Source organism: Megalobrama amblycephala, linkage group LG15 (genome assembly GCF_018812025.1).
Source record: "Megalobrama amblycephala isolate DHTTF-2021 linkage group LG15, ASM1881202v1, whole genome shotgun sequence".
NCBI classification, from domain to species: Eukaryota; Metazoa; Chordata; class Actinopteri; order Cypriniformes; family Xenocyprididae; genus Megalobrama; species Megalobrama amblycephala.
In genome coordinates, this window is record NC_063058.1 from 30,311,002 (window position 1) to 30,333,469 (window position 22,468).

Sequence of the window (22,468 nt, forward strand, 5' to 3'; positions counted from 1 at the left end):
GGTTTTTTCTTGTAATTTAACAAGTTTATTCTCAACATTTTATTTCAACTTTTTTCTCGAAATTTAACGAGTTTTTTCTCGTAATTTAACGAGTTTATTCTCAACATTTTATCTCGACTTTTTTCTCGAAATTTAACGAGTTTTTCTCGTAATTTAATGAGTTTATTCTCAACATTTTATCTCGACTTTTTTCTCGAAATTTAACGAGTTTATTCTCAACATTTTATTTCAGCTTTTTTCTCTAAATTTAACAACTTTAATCTCGAGATGGTTTTATTTTTTTATTATTGCTTGGCCCTAATCCTCTTCCGTAGATTATTTATATTTGTGTATATAAATACATTTACGGTATATAGTATATAAAACAACCATAGTACATATAGTGCATGAATTTCATTAAATTTTATTCCAAATAATAATATTTGGAATAATAATAATATTTCCAAAATACCTTAATTTAATTTTATTGTATTTTATTTTATTTTATAAATAAATAAAAAATAAAATGGAAAATGATTATCATTAGAAATTGGAAAATAGCTCATAAAAAATTGAGTGTAAATAAATAACAATTAAATTAAGTAATTAAGAAAAATAACAATAAATAAAAATAAAAAAGTCTAAATGTGCCAACAATGGTAATAATGGTACATAAACTCTCTGTTGGCATTCCATAACCATTCTATCACTATTTGTATTTAGCTGCAGTGATTCATTCATATTTCCAATATCACATTTTTGACGTTATCTGAATGAATCAACCAGTGGAGGGACAAAACTCCAAAACATTCAGTCACCATGACAACACGCTACCCGTCCATACCCGTGTTTATGTAACTATTTTAAACACACCATAACCTTGTTATCATTATTCTTACGGCGAACTAGAACTTTATAACTAGAACACCATAAACATAGTCCTGAACTAAAACATGTTTTCAAGAGAGAATCGCCTTTGATTGTGCGCTTTAACCTTTAACTAAACTTAATATGTCTGTTAAATGTCTTAACTGAGTCATTTACTGTAGCCTTCAAGTGTTGCCCAAGAGAGACGTCTCAAAAAAGTCCCGTTTCAAGAATGTCTCAAACTGTGCAAAAGATACCAAAGTTTGCAATAAAAAATGTCTCCTGAGCAACATATGAACACTTAAATTTGGGTACGACTTGATCCGTTGTGAAGCAAATGTGAAGTCAAGAAACATGCAGCCCTGAGCTGATTTATAGAACTGCTGTAAAACAAACAGTGATATGATATTGAAGTCATAGTCAGAGAGTAGGAAGGGTTTATATGTGTTACACAGTTTGACCTTTGACCTCGCATAAAAGAGGCAGGTGAAACACGATTCCAGCCTGTCAGAACATTTTCTCTCCGTCAGTCCATCAGAGCATTACAGCTGGAAGGAAACAGATTTTTTAACACAATGGAGATGTTTAACGCAGATTTGTAGACAGGATTTGTTGGTTTGAAAGGTAAGGGTGAGAATTTTATTCCAGTAACGAGCTATTTCTCATCTCATATGATTCTGACTCATAAACGAGCATTGTATTATTATATCACTAACTGTATTAACGCGTCATGGTGTTTCATGGAATCAATTATAATGCAAATGCTGGTGTTTCATCAGTTTTTCTGTTCGTGTACTTGAAACGTCTTGCTTAAGTGATCTAGACGGTCCTTACACCAAAATGTGGCACTATTCAGGTTAGTGTGTGTTTGTCTGCACATACAACTTGTGCGTTTATATTCATTGCATGAATATCTGTCAAAAAAATTACTTTACATATGAGGAACTCAAGATAGCGTCTTTTTCCTCTAGCAAGCCTGTGTCTCATATGTCATTGTTTGTATCTTTATTTCTTTCAGAGCAACGAAAGAAGTACTCAAACTCGAATGTCATCATGCAAGAGACTTCGCAGTACCATGTGCAGGTGAGCGAGATGCTAAACTCTTTTAATTCTGCTTCTTCTCTCCAAGCTTGTTGAGTAGCTAAACCTCACCACCGAGAGATTGGTTTAATATTTAACGTGATTCAACCGATGACTCGATATCGTAATAAAGCAATCAGGTCACTTGATCAGATTTGCCAGGGCAGCGTTAACCTCCATCTATGCTGTTGTCAACCAAGATAACACAATCTGAAATCTGCATTATACAATGGCTAGTTCCTGTCCTCGAATTTGATTGGTTGAAATGCACTGATGCCTTTTATGCACCTGCAACCTGAAAGAACCCCAGCAGAACAACTGATTTAGCCATGCGCAAATGCATCATTTCCACAAACGCTAATCAAACGACACCATTATTTAGGTCTGCCTCGAGATGTTCTGTTGAACTTTGTTCTGATCTAGATGCATTATTTTCCATAGTCTATTCTTCTCACTTTCACCCTTCACTTATTGGCTATATTGTGTCTCTTATCTCATTTTCTCGCTCTCATACACGCATAATGTTGATAAAACGTCCACGCCAGCAGCAGTCATATAAGGTCTTGAATGCTTACACATTCTTTTTTTTGAATGCTTTATTATCAGTAAATAGCATGTACTAGAGTAACTTCCATATTACATCAGAAGAACATATTACATGCTTCACGATACAATAGAAATTACAAAATAAGAGAGAAAAGGAAAAGAGAAAAAAAATCAACAGAGGGTACATATTTATACATTGTTAAGCCATACGGCTTTCATTTGAAACCAGATTCACAGTATTTCTTTAAAAATCGAAACGAAACTGAAATGGACTTTTTAAAATGAATTCTATTTTTCTAATATTGAAGATTAATTGAAGAAAATGCCTATGTAGAAGAACTCACCACCAAGATACTGATGTGTTCTGGGTTGTTTTTAGGTTGCTAGGGTGTTTGAGTGGCTTTAGTCCACTGCTAGGGGGTTGCTAGGGTGTTTGAGTGGCTTTAGTCCACTGCTAGGGAGTTGCTAGGGTGTTTGAGTGGCTTAAGTCCACAGCTAGGGGGTTGCTAGGGTGTTTGAGTGGCTTTAGTCCACTGCTAGGGAGTTGCTAGGGTGTTTGAGTGGCTTTAGTCCACTGCTAGGGGGTTGCTAGGGTGTTTGAGTGGCTTTAGTCCACTGCTAAGGGGTTGCTAGGGTGTTTGAGTGGCTTTAGTCCACTGCTAGGGGGTTGCTAGGGTGTTTGAGTGGCTTTAGTCCACTGCTAGGGAGTTGCTATGGTGTTTGAGTGGCTTTAGTCCACTGCTAGGGGCTGCTAGGGTGTTTGAGTGGTGTTTGATGTGTTGAGGTCATTGATAGCTTGTTCTTAGGGTGTTTGAGTGGTTTTAGGCCACTGCTAGGGGTTGCTAGGGTGTTTGAGTGGTTTGAGGTCATTGATAGCTTGTTGCTAGGGTGTTTGAGTGGTTTGAGGTCACTGCTAGGGTGTTTGAGTGGTTTGAGGTCATTGATAGCTTGTTGCTAGGGTGTTTGAGTGGTTTGAGGTCACTGCTAGGGTGTTTGATGGTTTGAGGTCATTGATAGTTGGTTGCTATGCTGTTTGAGTGGCTTTAGTCCACTGCTAGGGAGTTGCTAGGGTGTTTGAGTGGCTTTAGTCAACTGCTAGGGGGTTGCTAGGGTGTTTGAGGTAATTAATAGCTTGTTGCTAGGGTGTTTGAGTGGTTTGAGGTCACTGCTAGGGTGTTTGATGGTTTGAGGTCATTGATAGTTGGTTGCTATGGTGTTTGGCTGGCTTTAGTCCACTGCTAGGGGGTTGCTAGGGTGTTTGAGTGGCTTTAGTCCACTGCTAGGGGCTGCTAGGGTGTTTGAGTGGCTTGAGTGGTATTTGAGTGGTGTTTGATGGGTTTGAGGTCATTGATAGCTGGTTCTAGGGAGTTGCTAGGGTGTTTGAGTGGCTTTAGTCCACTGTTAGGGTGTTTGAGTGGCTTTAGTCCACTGCTAGGGAGTTGCTAGGGTGTTTGAGTGGCTTCAGTCCACTGTTAGGGGGTTGCTAGGGTGTTTGAGTGGCTTTAGTCCACTGCTAGGGGGTTGCTAGGGTGTTTGAGTGGCTTTAGTCCACTGCTAGGGAGTTGCTGGGGTGTTTGAGTGGCTTTAGTCCACTGCTAGGGGGTTGCTAGGGTGTTTGAGTGGTTTGAGGTAATTGATAGCTTGTTGCAAGTGTGTTTGAGTGGTTTGAGGTCACTGCTAGGGTGTTTGATGGTTTGAGGTCATTGATAGTTGGTTGCTATGCTGTTTGAGTGGCTTTAGTCCACTGCTAGGGAGTTGCTAGGGTGTTTGAGTGGCTTTAGTCCACTGCTAGGGGGTTGCTAGGGTGTTTGAGTGGTTTGAGGTAATTGATAGCATGTTGCTAGGGTGTTTGAGTGGTTTGAGGTCACTGCTAGGGTGTTTGATGGTTTGAGATCATTGGTAGTTGGTTGCTATGGTGTTTGGCTGGCTTTAGTCCACTGCTAGGGGGTTGCTAGGGTGTTTGAGTGGCTTTAGTCCACTGCTAGGGGCTGCTAGGGTGTTTGAGTGGCTTGAGTGGTATTTGAGTGGTGTTTGATGGGTTTGAGGTCATTGATAGCTGGTTCTAGGGAGTTTCTAGGGTGTTTGAGTGGCTTTAGTCCACTGTTAGGGGGTTGCTAGGGTGTTTGAGTGGCTTTAGTCCACTGCTAGGGAGTTGCTAGGGTGTTTGAGTGGCTTTAGTGCACTGTTAGGGGGTTGCTAGGGTGTTTGAGTGGCTTTAGTCCACTGCTAGGGAGTTGCTGGGGTGTTTGAGTGGCTTTAGTCCACTGCTAGTGGGCTGCTAGGGTGTTTGGGTGAGTTGAGTGGTGTTTGATGGGTTTGAGGTCATTGATAGCTGGTTCTTAGGGTGTTTGAGTGGTTTTAGGCCACTGCTAGGGGTTGCTAGGGTGTTTGAGTGGCTTTAGTCCACTGCTAGGGAGTTGCTAGGGTGTTTGAGTGGCTATAGTCCACTGCTAGGGAGTTGCTAGGGTGTTTGAGTGGCTTTAGTCCACTGCTAGGGAGTTGCTAGGGTGTTTGAGTGGCTTTAGTCCACTGCTAGGGAATTGCTAGGGTGTTTGAGTGGCTTTAGTCCACTGCTAGTGGGCTGCTAGGGTGTTTGAGTGGTTTGAGGTCATTGATAGTTGGTTGCTATGGTGTTTGAGTGGCTTTAGTCCACTGCTAGGGAGTTGCTAGGGTGTTTGAGTGGCTTTAGTCCACTGCTAGGGAGTTGCTAGGGTGTTTGAGTGGCTTTAGTCCACTGCTAGTGGGCTGCTAGGGTGTTTGAGTGGTTTGAGGTCATTGATAGCTGGTTGCTAGGGTGTTTAAAGGGTTTGAGGTCATTGATAGCTAGTTGTTAGGGTGTTTGAGTGGTTTTAGGACAATTATAGTTGGTTGCTAGGGTGTTTGAGTGGATTTAGGCCACTGTTAGGGGGTTGCTAGGGTGTTTGAGTGGTTTGAGATCATTGAAAGCTGGTTTCTAGGGTGTCTGATGGGTTTGAGGTCATTGATAGCTGGTTGATAGGGTGTTTGAGTGGTTTTAGGGTAATTCTGGGTGGTTGCTATGGTGTTTGAGTGGTTTTTGGACAATTATAGCTGGTTGTTAGGGTGTTTGAGTGGTTTTAGGTCATTGATAGCTGGTTGCTAGGGTGTGTGTGGTCTTAGGGGATCAATAGCTGGTTACTAGGGTTTTGGGGTGTTTTTTTAGGCCACTGCTAGGGGGTTGCTAGCATGCTTGAGCGGTTTTAGGGCAATTTTAGGTGGTTGCTAGGGTGTAAGAATGTTTTTTTTTTCCTTCTTAAAAAAAAAAAACATCTACATTCTGGCACTTTAAAAAGTACAGAAACCAAATCATTGATCTGAAGAACCAATAATGAAACATCAAAAACACTGACCTACCCTCTCGTAAACAGATTATATCTGTGCAAATATCTCAAAGCAAGCAAATGTAAATTTAACTTCCCTTTGTTCAGTTGAAAGTTGGTTGGACTACATCCTGTTAAAGTCTTTCCACCCCCTGGGTAGAGTCTGGTCAGATGTGTCAATAAACATGTTTGTGGTTAGATTGTTTGGTTAATCCACGGCAGCCATGCTGAGATCTCCTTCCCTTATATAACTAGTGACAAGACTTAATCTGCTTATGAATCATGCATGATGCTTTGAATAATTTCTTCTCTTTGATGGGTAGGGATCACTGTTTGTCACATAGTATTGTGACATGTAAATGCACACCCACCAACACACACACACATGCACGCACACACACGCTCACACACAGGTGTTGTTAAAGTGCTGAAGTGGATATAAAATATTATAAGGAGGTGTGTGCTAACATTACTCACTCTATGAAAATAACAATTAATTCTTTTAAGATGCCGACACACCCAATGACATTTAGAAAGAGACAATATGTAGGTACGTATTAGACAAGCAGGACATTTACATGATTATCTATTTCTGAAAATCAATAATAAGACCTCTTTAAAATCTCAGTTTAATATCTCCGAAACAGCAATGGAATTGAATGGAAAGCAGGAAATTTGTTTAGTTTTTGTAGTTTGCAGAGGGAAAAACAAAACAAAACATGAAATCCAGTGTTTACAATCTCTATCCAATTACTATCAGAGTTTTTGATATGAGTCTAAATGGTCAAATCAAATGCCAAATAGTTTTTGCATCATTTGTGATGCAAAACATATTTAAAAGTGTGCCATATTGCCTTTAATTGTTGAAATGCACTCATTTTTGCTCTCTTTTTCCTCTTAGAGTCAGTTATGTGACATTCACTGTATAGAGAATATTGAATAAATGAACCAGTCAGTAGTTTTGCACATTTTATACATTTATAAAACAGTTGCTTATGTTCGCCTAGGTGGCTCGCCAAAATTTTCATTTGTCTTTCAGTTGTTGTATGAGAAACTCTTGGCATTGTGCGGACATAATTACTATAGCTCTGTTATATTATTCTGCACTAGTAGACTGTTTCAATAAACAGATTGTATTTAATGCACATGCAAAATAACAGTGCCACAGTCCATCATATAAATCGGATGTGATGAACCAAATTGCATTTGTTTGCGATGCATCATTCTAGCGATGACCTTACACTCGGCTATGTGTATGTTTGCAGCATCTCTCTACGTTCATCATGGATAAAACCGAGTCCATCGCTACGGTAGACGATGCCATTAAGAAGCTAAAACTCCTGGACTCCAAAGACAAAATATGGACACAGGAAATGCTGCTGCAGGTGACGGACAAATCCATCAAACTCCTGGATTGCGAGACCAAGGTGAGCGTGATCTTTCCCTGTGTGTTCAGATAGGTAGAAAAGTGACCCTATTTACTTTCTTAATCCATGTTCCTGGTCTTATTGTTAAAGTTTTATTTGTGCATGATATTTCAGTCTTTCTACATAATGCACTGTTCCGCTAACGTCATCTATTACCCAGTTATTGACTATACATTACAATATACAATATACATTTCCCAATAGAGGACTGAACTGTACCAATGTTAACAAGCCGCCTTTTCACAATCCAGCCAATTCTGGTCCATTTTGTCTCATTCAAGATTCTGTATGATTTTGGGCTTGTAAGTTTGCATCTTAATTCTCAATAAAAAGTTAAACACACACTTGAGATCATGGAAAGAGAACGGATTTAAGCATGTTCCACACCTGTCCTCTGAACAAAGCCTCCTCTGACCTATTGGCCAAGTGTAATCCGATCTGATCTGGAATAACTGGATAGGGAGCGTTTCATCCGTGTGAATCATGTGAAGTGAGTCTTATTGTGACGTCATTTATTCTGGTAATATGTGACTGTAAGTGCCAACATTACCAGATCTTTGACCTCATTAATGGTTATAATCATTGTTTTTAGAGTCAAAGGTCATTAGCTTTTTTTATTTTATTTTAATTTAAATTTATTTAATTGTTGGCAGTTGCATTAAAATAAAATAAAATAAATTAAAATTTTGAGAAACATTTAGTACATTTAACATACTTGTTTAATTTTACATTTAATATACAATATACATTTTGAACTACATTTTATCTTTATATTTTTATCTTTTCTTTGCAAGCCATTTAGGGTTAGATAAAATTGAAGATTCATTCTGAATGTCTAATTCTCCTTATCTTTGTTTCTCTTTCTTTCTCTCAGGAAGAGCTTGAAAACTTTCCTCTGGCCACAGTTCATCACTGTCAGACGCTGTTGAACCAGACAAGATACCCTTCTGTCCTTTTGCTCATCTGTCAGGACAACGAACAACACAAACCAGACATTCACTTCTTCTACTGTGACGAAGTGGAGGTGAGACTCACACAAACACAAACATACTTCCATAACAAATATAGTATCATGATACATTGAAATGCATGACATTTGATATATTTTAGGTTTAATCATGTGCTGTTATTATTCTGCTGACATTTTGAGAAATGTGTCTCCAAGTAACAGCAAAACATAGACATTCATGTACACACAGACACAATGATCACCCTGTGGAAACGTCATCTCATTCATTTCCCAGAAATACCTGAACATTATGAAAAAGCTTGTAAAAGGATATTTACGCCCCCACGGTATAATGATAAACAACTGAGAGCTTGCGTATGTTTTTGTGTTTTAGGCCGAGATGGTGCACGCTGACATTGATAGCGCTCTGGGAGACAATGCACGTGGCAAGAAGATGCGACCGCAGACGCTAAAGTGAGTCTCAGACCTCATAGACACAAAAGCTACTGCAGCGGTTTTTAAATAACTCATTACTAGTCAGAATGATTGACACAACACTTCCACCTTATGAACAGACTATACGTCTATTGATGACACTGAGAAGACCTAAAAACACGTAACAGGATCAGCAGATAGTAAAGACACATTTACCTTGAGGTTTCTGTGATCTTGTGTGTAATAGTTGTTCATTTATTAACAACAGTGGGTGCTACAGTATCAGCACTGGGCTTTGGTTACATGCAGACTCGTGTTTTGGAAGCAGTGTGATTTTCTTCGTGAAAAACCAGTTGCAGGGTCATCAGAGACAGAAGATTGTTCAGTAGGGGTGTAACGATACATTTATTCGTCCCGAACGTCATGGTACGGACGTCACAGTTTGGTGCATACAGTCAGTCAAAGGCAATCCACACTCCAATCCAGAAGGGGGCGCATGCGGTAATACAATGCTGTTTGCTAACCGCCACAACAGGAAAAAGTGCAGAAGAAGAAGAACAGATGATCTATGCAGAGATATGTTTACGTGTAATCTCTCAACTAGTGTTTCAAACGCAGAAAAGATATCAATAAAACAGCTTGAGAATAATATCTCACGTAGCATTACATTTACCTCAGGCAAGTCATTTAGTGTCCACAGCATGTCAGTTCACTAGAGAAATGAGCATTTCGCCAAATATATGCACTATATTAGCTTATATATTCATTATATTTACTTTACCTGTTAGTAATGTCTTTATTTAATATGTTTAAATAAATTTGTCATGAAAACAATTTATGACAGTAACTGTTTAAATCATTATATTTAAAAAATGAAGTAGAAAAATAATTTTATAATTAGATTTAGAAGTTAATGCAAAACATGCATTCTGTGCAATTTACGTGTTTTTTATAATTTGAGTGTTGATTATTATATCTAAAAATAAATAGTAACTGAATTTAATCGTTTGGGCTCTGTTGTTAACTGTAACCTTTAATATTAAAGTTATGTGCAAGAAAAGGCTTCCTGTATATAGTTTACAGCATTAGCTGAGATAGATTTGTTTTATCCTTAAGAAAATTTAAATTATAATCAAATGTATTTAAATAGAGAGACACAATTTGTTCAATAAACCACTGTTTAATAAAAAAAATAAGAAAAAAGAAGCAATTTTATGTTTAGTTTTCTCCCCCCTGCTGTACCGGACCCGTACCGAACCGTGACTACAATACCGAGGTACGTACCGAACCATCATGTTTGCGTACCGTTACTCCTCTACTTTACAGCTCTTTACACACACATTAGCTTCATTCCAGATCCCAGTGAGCTGCCTTGCTGTCTACTTAGGCAGCCTAACTGAAATGCAACCTCAAGTGCACAGGAGATATGACTTGCAATTGATTTCATTAGTTTGTTAGAGTTAGCATTTTGCTAAGCTAACAAAGCAGTACGCATAAAAATACACGGCACATGCAAATATTGAGTACGAACGTACATTTTTAAACCATTATGATTCTCTTTAATATTAAGTTTATAATCAGCACTGCCCGCATTCTCCACCATCTAAACTCGTCACAATGCGTTAAAGGATTGTCTTTACAAATTATGTGTTGAGAAGGCAAAGCTTACAGTTTGGCCAAAAAGGAGCTGTCTTTAAAGGATAGAGTGTCTAGGTAGTTTTATGCTAATGCTAGGTGGTTGCTAGTATGGTTTAGGGTAGTTTTAGGACACTCTAAAGGTGATTTCTGAGTGGTTTTAAGGCATTTCTAGGTGTTTGCTAGTCATTAGTGTAAACAATGATTCTATTCAGTATTGAATTAATTATATTTATAATCAACATTGCCCACATTCTCCACCATATGAGCTCATCACAATGCATTAAGGGATTGTCTTTCAAATTATACATGTTGAGAAGGCAAGGTTTATCATTTAGTCAGAATGAGCTATCTTTAAAGGCTAGTGTGTTTAGGTAGTTTTAAGCCATTGCTAGGTGGTTGCTAGGAGGTTTAAGGGTAGTTTTAGGGCACTTCTAGATGATTGCTGGAGTGTTTGAGTGGTTTTAGAGCATTTCTAGGTGTTTGATCGTCAGTTTTTAGTTAGTGTAAACAATTTTGATACTTTTCTGTATTGAATGAATTATATTTATAATTATAATTCCTGGCATTCTACACCATTTGAGGGATTATACATGCTGGGAAAGCAAAGTTTATAATTTGGCCTTTCTTTAAAGCTTGCTGGCAACCTTTTGGAACAACCCCTCACATCCGGACTTCCTAAAATGCCTTAAAATGTTGCCTACATAGGGTGCTCACTAGGTTTTAGAACACATGCATTCTCTTTTTATCTCCCTTCCATCAGGTTGAACCAAGAAAAGATGAAACGCCAACGGGAGACCATCATCCCGGCCTCTGAGACTAGAAGTCCTGGCCCTGGGGTCAAAGGTCGAGTAGCAGCTACGGACATGAAAGGTGCCTCAGACACAATTACGCTTGTATGCTTACAGTTAAAGTAAATGCACTAATGCTAAATACTCTGTGTGTTTGTCTCAGATGAGCTGTCGATGCAGGACCCCGAGTCCAATATGAAACTGGCCCAGCGGATCGAGAAGGACGTGGTGAGTGCCGGTGTCGCTGCGTAACACTGGATATCCGCGCGCACACACATCTAAAACACACTCAACCATTGAGTGTATCAGATTATGGGTTACATCAGACCAGACGTAACTTGTGTTTTCACTTTGTGTGTCATTCAGCAAATCCTGAACTGCGCTTTAGACGACATCGAGATCTTCGTGGCGCGTCTTAATAAAGCGGCAGAGGCTTTCACACAACTCAACCAGCGCAACAGGAGCAAGAAAAACAAAAAGAGAGGACCAGCAGGTGTATATACTTTTTTATGAGTCATGTTTAACACATCTGGTAAATGACTTATTTGTTTATTCCTAAAAATTAAGCTAGTTAATAAACATTATTCTCATGTTACTTGTGTGTGTGTGTTTCAGAGGGAATGCTAACTCTACGAGCCAAGCCTCCATCAGAAGGAGAGTTTGTCGACTGTCTTCAGAAGCTGAAACTCTCTTTCAATCTTCTGGTGGGTTTCGCCTGTCTCTTTGTTTCATGCACTCTGTTTTAACTCATGCAAACCTCTGTAGTTGCTTGGTTTGGTCTTGCTATGGTTTCATTTGAAAGATCATCTGGAATATTTGCCCATTCAAAACATGGATGTGCTTTAACCTTTTACAGTATGCAGAAAGAAACATTTCTGTGCAAACTGCTTGTTAAAAGAAATTGTAAGCTCAAGTTCAAGTGACAATTTTTAAAAGATTTTTTTTATGAGTGAAATGCACACAAATGTATTCTGCTCAGTGTCATGAAAGAGGCCAATAATGTGTGAATGAACCCTGTTGACGGTCTGTGTGTGCCCTCTACAGGCCAAACTGAAGAAACACATTCAGAACCCCAACGCTTCAGAGCTCGTACACTTCCTGTTTGGACCTTTGGAAATGGTGAGGAACTGATACACATACACAAAGGCCCGGTTTCACAGACAGGGCTTAGCCTAAGCCAGGATTAGACCTTAGTTCAAGAAGCTTTTATAAATGTACACTAGAAAAAAACATTACAGGTGTGCATCTTGAGGCAAAACAATAGCAGTGATATATTTTAAGATATGTCAGTACAAGTTGTTTTCAGTTAAAACAACTCAAACATGCATCTTAGTCTAGGACTATGTTTTCCTAGCTATCGAAATGAAAACATACCAAAAAATTCTGCTGGTTTCATTATAAAACTGGATGCTTATGTTTACTTCATAATAAACCAAAACCTTAATGCTAATGCTACACCTAAAAAAACGCTTTGAACGAATGAATGAATGAAAATGACTTTATATATAAAGTATCCTTTGAAGACTCACTTCAAAGGTAAAAAATAAGCATCCTGTTTGGTACAATAAGAGAATGCAAATATGGTTATTTTGCAATCTAATCAGAATTAAACCCAAACTATCTGTGTGAATTCAGATACTGCAGAGTTGTGGCACTCCTGAGCTGCCGCGTGCGGTCATCTCTCCTCACCTGTCGCGGGACACAGTGGACTTCCTGAGAGGACACCTGACTCCTAAAGAGATGACCATCTTTGAGCTGCTGGGAGACGGTTGGACGAGGCCCAGGTGATGATTCAACCAACAGCTGTAGATGTGTTTCAGGAGTGTGTGATAGTGGTAAACTGATATATCCAGCTGATATATCAGCCAATGTTTGGTCATTTTGAGATTATCAGCATCAGATGATGGTATTTCCCCCTCATAGGAATCCTAAAATCAGATTTTGAATGGATAAATAAAAGATTTATTGGTTTTAACTAGTATTCAACCAGCGCCCCTATTAGTGCTCCATAATAGTGCCCCTATTAGCTTTCATGTAGTATATAATATAGCTGTTTGTGAATGCAAAAGGTTCAAAGTTTCAAAGATCAAAGTGCAGATAAATGGAGTTATTGACTCATAAAAAGAGAGAATTGAATCTGAACTGCCCAAACGAATCGTCCGGTGCTAAAATTCAGACATGGTAATGGGCGTTTGGTTTCCGACACACACTGTTAGTGGTAGACCAATCACAACAGACTGAGGCCATCTGACCAATCAGAACAGAGTTGACCAATCACAACAGACTGGGCCATCTGACCAATCAGAGCAGAGTTGACCAATCACAACAGACTGAGCCATCTGACCAATCAGAGCAGAGTTGACCAATCACAACAGACTGAGCCATCTGACCAATCAGAGTAGAGTTGACCAATCACAACAGACTGGGCCATCTGACCAATCAGAGCAGAGTTGACCAATCACAACAGACTGGGCCATCTGACCAATCAGAGCAGAGTTGACCAATCACAACAGACTGGGCCATCTGACCAATCAGAGCAGTGTTGACCAATCACAACAGACTGAGCCATCTGACCAATCAGAGCAGAGTTGACCAATCACAACAGACTGAGCCATCTGACCAATCAGAGCAGAGTTGACCAATCACAACAGACTGGGCCATCTGACCAATCAGAGCAGAGTTGACCAATCACAACAGACTGAGCCATCTGACCAATCAGAACAGAGTTGACCAATCACAACAGACTGGGCCATCTGACCAATCAGAACAGAGTTGACCAATCACAACAGACTGGGCCATCTGACCAATCAGAGCAGAGTTGACCAATCACAACAGACTGAGCCATCTGACCAATCAGAGCAGAGTTGACCAATCACAACAGACTGAGCCATCTGACCAATCAGAGTAGAGTTGACCAATCACAACAGACTGGGCCATCTGACCAATCAGAGCAGAGTTGACCAATCACAACAGACTGGGCCATCTGACCAATCAGAGCAGTGTTGACCAATCACAACAGACTGAGCCATCTGACCAATCAGAGCAGAGTTGACCAATCACAACAGACTGAGCCATCTGACCAATCAGAGCAGAGTTGACCAATCACAACAGACTGAGCCATCTGACCAATCAGAACAGAGTTGACCAATCACAACAGACTGAGCCATCTGACCAATCAGAACAGAGTTGACCAATCATAACAGACTGGGCCATCTGACCAATCAGAGCAGAGTTGACCAATCACAACAGACTGAGCCATCTGACCAATCAGAGCAGAGTTGACCAATCACAACAGACTGAGCCATCTGACCAATCAGAGCAGAGTTGACCAATCACAACAGACTGAGCCATCTGACCAATCAGAGCAGAGTTGACCAATCATAACAGACTGGGCCATCTGACCAATCAGAGCAGAGTTGACCAATCACAACAGACTGACCATCTGACCAATCAGAACAGAGTTGACAATCACAACAGAGAGCCATTGACCAATCAGAACAAGTTGACAATCATAACAGACTGAGCCATCTGACCAATGACCAATCAATCACAACAGACTGAGCCATCTGACCAATCAGAGCAGAGTTGACCAATCACAACAGACTGGGCCATCTGACCAATCAGAGCAGAGTTGACCAATCACAACAGACTGAGCCATCTGACCAATCAGAGCAGAGTTGACCAATCACAACAGACTGAGCCATCTGACCAATCAGAGCAGAGTTGACCAATCACAACAGACTGAGCCATCTGACCAATCAGAGCAGAGTTGACCAATCACAACAGACTGAGCCATCTGACCAATCAGAGCAGAGTTGACCAATCACAACAGACTGGGCCATCTGACCAATAGAACAGAGTTGACCAATAAACAGACTAGCCATCTGAAATCAGAACAGAGTTGACCAATCACAACAGACTGAGCCATCTGACCAATCAGAACAGAGTATCTAGATCCAGCATCAGTCAACCATTACTGGGCCATATGTTGACCAATCATGTTGTCAGAGTTGACCAATCACAACAGACTGGGCCATCTGACCAATCAGAGCAGAGTTGACCAATCACAACAGACTGAGCCATCTGACCAATCAGAGCAGAGTTGACCAATCACAACAGACTGGGCCATCTGACCAATCAGAGCAGAGTTGACCAATCACAACAGACTGGGCCAATATTATAATATATTTTATAAAACATTATTGGATATATCTAATTTTATCTGTTAATAATAAATAAAATAAAATTACTAAAAATTAAAGTATCTAGATCAGCATCAGTCAACCATTAGTTCATATGTTTATGTTGTCTAATTCTGGGCGTGTCTTTGTGTGTCTTAGAGCTGATTGGCCGAAAGATCAGTGCGCTCCTCTGTATGTCCCAAAGTTCCGGAATGGCTGGGAGCCGCCAGTGGAACTCTTCCGTACGTCACCATGGGAGACGGAGAGCGCTGGTGTTCCAGCGCAGTCAGAATACAGGCCAAAAGAGGTGAGAGAGAGAGATGAATCAATATATGATGCTATGTTTAAACACACGCTGCGTCCGAATTCACATACTTCCCTACTATATAGTAGGCGAAAAACAGTATAAAAATAGTAATTCAAAAAACAGTAGGCGGATGACCTTTCTACTTCCGGCGAGATTCTGAATTGTGCATATGATGGACACTTTACTTTAGAGAAGAGGAAGAGTTGTTTACGCCGGACTGCTTCACAAACGAGTGTCAATTCAACGCTGGATTTGAACAAAAGATGAACATGACGGCACATGCTAGTCGATAAGTTGAATCAACTCCACAGCAACTACATAAATTTATCCACTAACCATTCAGAAACGTCCTAAAAGTTGTAACTTCTTCCTGAGTTTCTCCATCAGTGTCGACTCCGGTTTGAACAATGTAAGGCTGAACACCGTTACTGACAATCCTCATTTTGGCTGCGTGAGATTCTCCAGCTTTGTTGTTGTTGAGCTGTTAAAGCTCCGCCCTCTTCTGGAAAGGGGGCGGGAGAAGCAGCTCATTTGCATTTAAAGGGACACACACAAAAACGGCGTGTTGTTTGCTCACACCCAAATAGGGGAAAATTTGACAAGCTATAATAAATGATCTGTGGGGGATTTTGAGCTGAAACTTAACAGACACATTCTGGAGACACCAGAGACTAAATTACATCTTGTGAAAAGGGGCATTATAGATCCCCTTTAATGGTTGCAAAATAAATTCAAATTCGATTGTGATTTCGGAGGCAAGTGTTAGTTTTTTCTGTGTGAAAATCTCTGTATTAAATGGATACCATCTTTTCCTTCTTTTCCATGTCAGTTCTTTGGATCACAGTCGTCACTCTCTTCAAACGGGTGAGTTGTTAAGAGGTCTATCTATATCTCAGTACCTTTGAGATTTGGAGTAAATTACAATTAAATTAAATTTAAATTTTATGTTAATTCTGTCTTTGTCATAACTATTGAGTAACAAACGAACAAAATCAAACCACACTGACATTCAGACAAGAGTCAACTATAATTTTTTGTAAATGTCAGGTTAGGGCAAGTTGTCACATGTTTTATTGTCATTTTATACAATTTTTCTAGGCCAAAACAATGTTGGAATTCCACAAATCTGCCCTTTTTTACCCTTGAAATTAAGCCCAAAAGTGATTAAATAGCAATATACTCCACATTAAACTTATGGAAGATTTCTTTTCGTTTACTTCAGATAGTACTTCAAACATCAAACAAAGTGCTTGTTCTAAATTCATTGTCAATAAACAGCAGGTTTTCATCGTGACAACTTGCCCCTATTAGTGTGACACATGTTTCTGACATCAGCTTGTTTCGCTCTCGTTTTTTTCAGCTCTTTCTCTGCGCCTCCTGCTCCTCGGAAATACGCAAAGATCCGCTACCACTTTGTGGCACGTAATGCCAACGAGCTGTCAGTGCTACAGGACGAAATTCTGGAGGTATAAACATCACAAATGACATCTCGTTAATATCTCAAAGACAGCAATGAGATTAAACAGAGCTCTAATGGAGATTTTGATGAAGTCTCCTGCTCCTCAGATGTTTCTCTTGTAAAAACACTTCATATGAGCTCTCAAGGTCTCAAATTGTGCCAAAATACCTATCGAAAGTCAAACATTTCTCATCAAAAGATTTCTCATCACTTACTATATGGCAAAAAACACTCAATTTCTGTTGAGTTGTATTGTAAAAGAACTAACTGAAGTGTGTTTTAAGGTGTTGGAGGATGACAAGCAGTGGTGGAAGTTGAGGAACAGAAGCGGTCAGGCGGGATATGTGCCCTATAATATGCTGGATGTGGTCAAGCTCGAGGACCCTCAAGTCGTGAGTGACCCGCCCTACAGTCCAGTAACACCCTTACAGTCCGGTAAACAAACCAAATGGACTAAATTTGATTGAAATGAAGGTTAGGTGTCCTTAGTAATCATTATTTGTCTATCTGCTGCTGTCACACAGTCATACCGAGGACAGTCGCCCTCCGGCTCAATGGGCAGTGACAAAGACGGTGAGTCTGAGAAAACTATACGAGATTAATATGGAGGAGAATTCATCTGAAAATGTGATTTAACGTTTCTCCATCATCGTTCTCTCTCAGGTCACACTCATCAGATGGATAAAGTGAACGATGAGCTGCTCATGTTGATCACTGGGAATAAGATGAATCAGCCCACGAGAAACTTCAAGGTGGTGCGTCAGTCGGCCGTCCCGCTGACCTTTGACTCCGGCCCAGCAGAGGTCACCACCTGGCTCAATGCCAAGGGCTTCTCCAAACCGTGAGTTTTTACAGATTGTTACTGAGAACTCATGAAGCCTTAAAAACCATGAAATATTTATTTAAATAATAATAATTTATTTTTACTAAGAACTCATTAAGAACTCTAAACTATGAAAAATGTAGTAAAATAAAATATTTTTACTGAGAAATCACGAAGCCTTATAAACCATGAAAAATATATTAAATAAATAAAATAAATAAAAATAAAACGTATTAACTTAATCTTTCTAAACGATCAAACATAATTATTAAAATATAATAAAAATAAAATTGAGTTTTACTAATAACTCATTAAGCCTTATAAACTGAGACATTTATTAAAATGAAATATTTTACTGAAAAATCATTAAGCCTTCTAAAACATGAAAAATGTATTAAACAAAAATAAAATGTATTTACTTATCATTGCTAATTTATAAAAAAAATATTAAAATATAATAAAATATTTTTTACTAATAACTCATTAAGCCTTTTAAACTATGAAAAATGTATTAAATAAAAATAAAATGTACTATTAACTTATTAAGCCTTCTAAACTCTCAAAAATAATTATTAAAATAAAATAAAATATAATGTATTAAATATAATGTAATAAAACATTTTACTGAGAACTTTCTAAACGATGAAAACTATTAAAATAAAATAATTTATTTTTATTGATAAGTCATTAAGCCTTATAAACCATGAAAAATATATTAAAATATTGTTACTGAGAAATCATTAAACCTTCTAAGCTATGAAAAATATATTAAATAAAAATAAAATACATTTATTAATAACTCATTAAGCCTTCTAAACTAAGAAAAAAATATTTTTAAATAATAAATTAATGTATGTTTAATGGGAACTCATTAAACCTTGTAAACTATGAAAAATATATTAAATAAAAATAAAATACATTTATTAATAACTCATTAAGCCTTCTAAACTAAGAAAAAATATTTTTTTAAATAATAAATTAATGTATATTTACTGGGAACTCATTAAACCTTCTAAACTATAAAAATGTATTAAATAAAAATAAAATGTATTTACTTATCATTACTAACTTATGAAAAAATATTAAAATATAATAAAAATATTTTTTACTAGTAACTCATTGAGCCTTTTAAACTATGAAAAATGTATTAAATAAAAATAAAATCTATCTAAAATAATTATTAAAATAAAATAAAAATTAAAATATAAAATATAATGATAAACGATAAAAACTATTAAAATAAAATAATTTATTTTTACTGATGAGTCATTAAGCCTTATAAACCATGAAAAATATATTAAAATATTTTTACTGAGAAATCATTAAACCTTCTAAACTATGAAAAATATATTAAATAAAAATAAAATACATTTATTAATAACTCATCAAGCCTGCTAAACTATAAAAATGTATTAAAAAAATACAATGTATTTACTAATAACTCATTAAGCCTTCTAAACTATGGAAAATATATATAAAAAAAAATAAAATACATTTATTAATAACTCATTAAGCCTTCTAAACTATGAAAAATATATTAAATAAAAATAAAATACATTTATTAATAACTCATCAAGCCTGCTAAACTATAAAAATGTATAAAAAAATACAATGTATTTACTAATAACTCATTAAGCCTTCTAAACTATGGAAAATATATTTAAAAAAATAAAATACATTTATTAATAACTCATTAAGCCTTCTAAACTATGAAAGAATATTTTTTTAAATAATAAATTAATGTATTTTTACTGGGAACTCATTAAACCTTCTAAACTATGAAAAATATATTAAATAAAAATAAAATATATTTATTAGTAACTCATAAAGCCTTCTAAACTATAAAAATGTATAAAAAAATACAATGTATTTACTAATAACTCATTAAGCCTTCTAAACTATGGAAAATATATATTAAAAAAAATAAAATACATTTATTAATAACTCATTAAGCCTTCTAAACTATGAAAAATATATTAAATAAAAATAAAATACATTTATTAATAACTCATCAAGCCTGCTAAACTATAAAAATGTATAAAAAAATACAATGTATTTACTAATAACTCATTAAGCCTTCTAAACTATGGAAAATATATTTAAAAAAATAAAATACATTTATTAATAACTCATTAAGCCTTCTAAACTATGAAAGAATATTTTTTTAAATAATAAATTAATGTATTTTTACTGGGAACTCATTAAACCTTCTAAACTATGAGAAATATATTAAATAAAAATAAAATATATTTATTAGTAACTCATAAAGCCTTCTAAACTATAAAAATGTATTAAATAAAAATAAAATGTATTTACTATTAACTTATTAAACCCTCTAAACTTTGTAAAAAATGATAAATATAATAAAATATTTTTACTAATAACGTAAGCCTTCAAAATTATGAAAAATGTATTTAAGAAAATAAAATAATGCATTTTTAATGAGAACACATTAATCATTATAAACTATGAAAATGTGTTAAATTAAATGTATCAAATTTATTTCTAATTAACTTAATTAAAATATAGTAAATACAATTTATTTTTTACTAATAACTGAACTATGAAAAATTGCATTAAAGTAAAATTAATTTATTTGAACTGACGTGTCATTAAGCCTTCTGAACTATGAAATGAATGTATTGAAATAAAATAAAATCAATAACAGAAAGTAATAATCAACAAAAAGACCCAATGAAGTGCAACGACTGAGGATTTTTTCACTAAGTTGCACCGGGACACACTGAAGGGTTTGTCCCTTTTTCCTAATTATAGCCAGTGGCCTTTAGTTTGTCAAAGTCTGGAAAAGCACATTTGACAGCTTGTGCAGTGGATGAAAGCTTCTCAAATGACAAGTGTCAGTACAACCGTAGGAGACTTATTTTACTTCTGAAGGCAGTTTGATTTCATGGGGTCTGAAAAACACGTATTAACAAGGATAATGTCGAGAAATAAGACTGTGACGCGTCTCTGTGTCTGTCAGGACGGTGGATCGTCTGGGAATCCTGACAGGTGCTCAGCTCTTCTCTCTGAATAAAGATCATCCTGAAGGCCGTGTGTGGAGACGAGGGCTCTCGCGTCTACAGCCAGATCACCGTCCAGAAGGCACAACTAGAGGTCAGAAACACTTCAGCGCATATTATACATGCAGCACCAATAAATCTGACATATCATACACTATTGAATTTGTATTAATTTGTCTTTTCTCTCTCTATCAGAAGAGTCGAGGAGATTCCGAACTGCAGGAAATTATGAGGAAACAGCAAGAGAAAATTGAGTCTGCCCCATGAACTGTCAATCAAACTGTCACCTGGCAACAGTACCTGTCAAGCAAACCCACCAATGAACTTAGATGACGTAGATTCTGCCACACCGTCGACCAAACGTCTAATTCAATATATTTTTTAATTGTATATTTATTGTTGGTGCTTTTTGTTATTAGTGTATGTACGGACCTTATCGTAATTTATGCATGTTCATGCTGGAACACACTTGTAAGCTTATAAGACTCTTTATTGCATGAAAACAATGTATCGCTGAATCTCACAAAAACATGTACAGGTCACACCTCAACAACTAGAATAATGACATTAAAAAAAAAAAAAAAACATTAGGACGTTTTTTTGGGTTATTCTGCATTTGAATTTTTCATTCTCAGTTACAATTTCTGACCTCAAAATCAAAAGAAAAAGAAAATTATGAAAAAAAACCAAACATTAGGAACATTCACTTTTTTTTGTTATTTTGCATTTTCATTACATTTTAACTTCAATTTCTTAAAGTAATGCAGATTTTTTTCTTCATAATTTTCATTCTCAATTATTCACACCTCAAAATCAAAATCAAAAATAAAATTATAAAAAAACCATTAGAACTATTAACTTTTTTCTGGATTTTCATGGCATTTTAATTTCAATTTTTCAAAGTAATGCAGATTTTTTTTTTCATAACTTTCATTCTCAATTAAAAATGAGATTATGAAGAAAAAAAACCTTAGGAACAATAACTTTTCTTTGGTTATTTTGCATTTTCATGACATTTTAACTTAAATTTCTCAAATATCCCTCATAATTTTCATTCTCAATTATTCACACTTCAACAAAAAAACTAAAACAAAAAAACATTAGTAACATTAACTTTTTGGGTTATTTTGCATTTTCATGGCATTTTAGCTTCAATTTCTCATTTTTTTCCCCTCATTAATTTTCATTTTCTATTCACAACTTAAAACCAAAATCAAAATAAAATTATGAAAAAAAAAAAAAAACATTAGAACCATTAACTTTTTTTATGCATTTTCATCAATTTCTCAAAGTAATGTAGATACATATATATATACGGAAGAGGATTAGGGCCAAGCAATAATAAAAAAAAAAAACCATCTCGAGATTAAAGTTGTTAAATTTCGAGAAAAAAGTCTAAATAAAATGTTGAAAATAAACTCGAAATTTAACAAGTTTTTTCTCGTAATTTAATAAGAAAAAAGTCAAGATAAAATGTTGAGAATAAACTTGTTAAATTACGAGAAAAAACTCGTTAAATTTAGAGAAAAAAGTGGAGATAAAATGTTAAAATGAAAATAAACTCGTTACATTTCGAGAAAAAACTCGTTACATTTCGAGAAAAAAGTCGAAATAAAATGTTGAGAATA

General features: G+C 36.4%; 1 protein-coding gene across 1 annotated transcript in view; it reads left to right on the forward strand.

Moving 5' to 3' along the window:
• Positions 1-22,196, forward strand: part of eps8l2 (EPS8 like 2) — a 35,312-nt gene extending 13,116 nt beyond the window's left edge. Inside the window, 21 exon segments of the mRNA XM_048158085.1 lie at positions 1,626-1,702; positions 1,865-1,929; positions 7,076-7,237; positions 8,112-8,261; positions 8,581-8,660; positions 9,844-9,897; positions 11,020-11,129; positions 11,211-11,275; positions 11,414-11,540; positions 11,663-11,751; positions 12,092-12,166; positions 12,683-12,831; positions 15,388-15,535; positions 16,365-16,399; positions 16,896-17,001; positions 17,279-17,386; positions 17,519-17,567; positions 17,658-17,835; positions 20,801-20,861; positions 20,863-20,934; positions 21,036-22,196. Coding sequence (XP_048014042.1) covers positions 1,687-1,702; positions 1,865-1,929; positions 7,076-7,237; positions 8,112-8,261; positions 8,581-8,660; positions 9,844-9,897; positions 11,020-11,129; positions 11,211-11,275; positions 11,414-11,540; positions 11,663-11,751; positions 12,092-12,166; positions 12,683-12,831; positions 15,388-15,535; positions 16,365-16,399; positions 16,896-17,001; positions 17,279-17,386; positions 17,519-17,567; positions 17,658-17,835; positions 20,801-20,861; positions 20,863-20,934; positions 21,036-21,107 — 1,971 coding nt within the window. The 5' untranslated portion in view covers positions 1,626-1,686 and the 3' untranslated portion in view covers positions 21,108-22,196.
• The last annotated feature ends 272 nt before the right edge of the window (positions 22,197-22,468 follow it).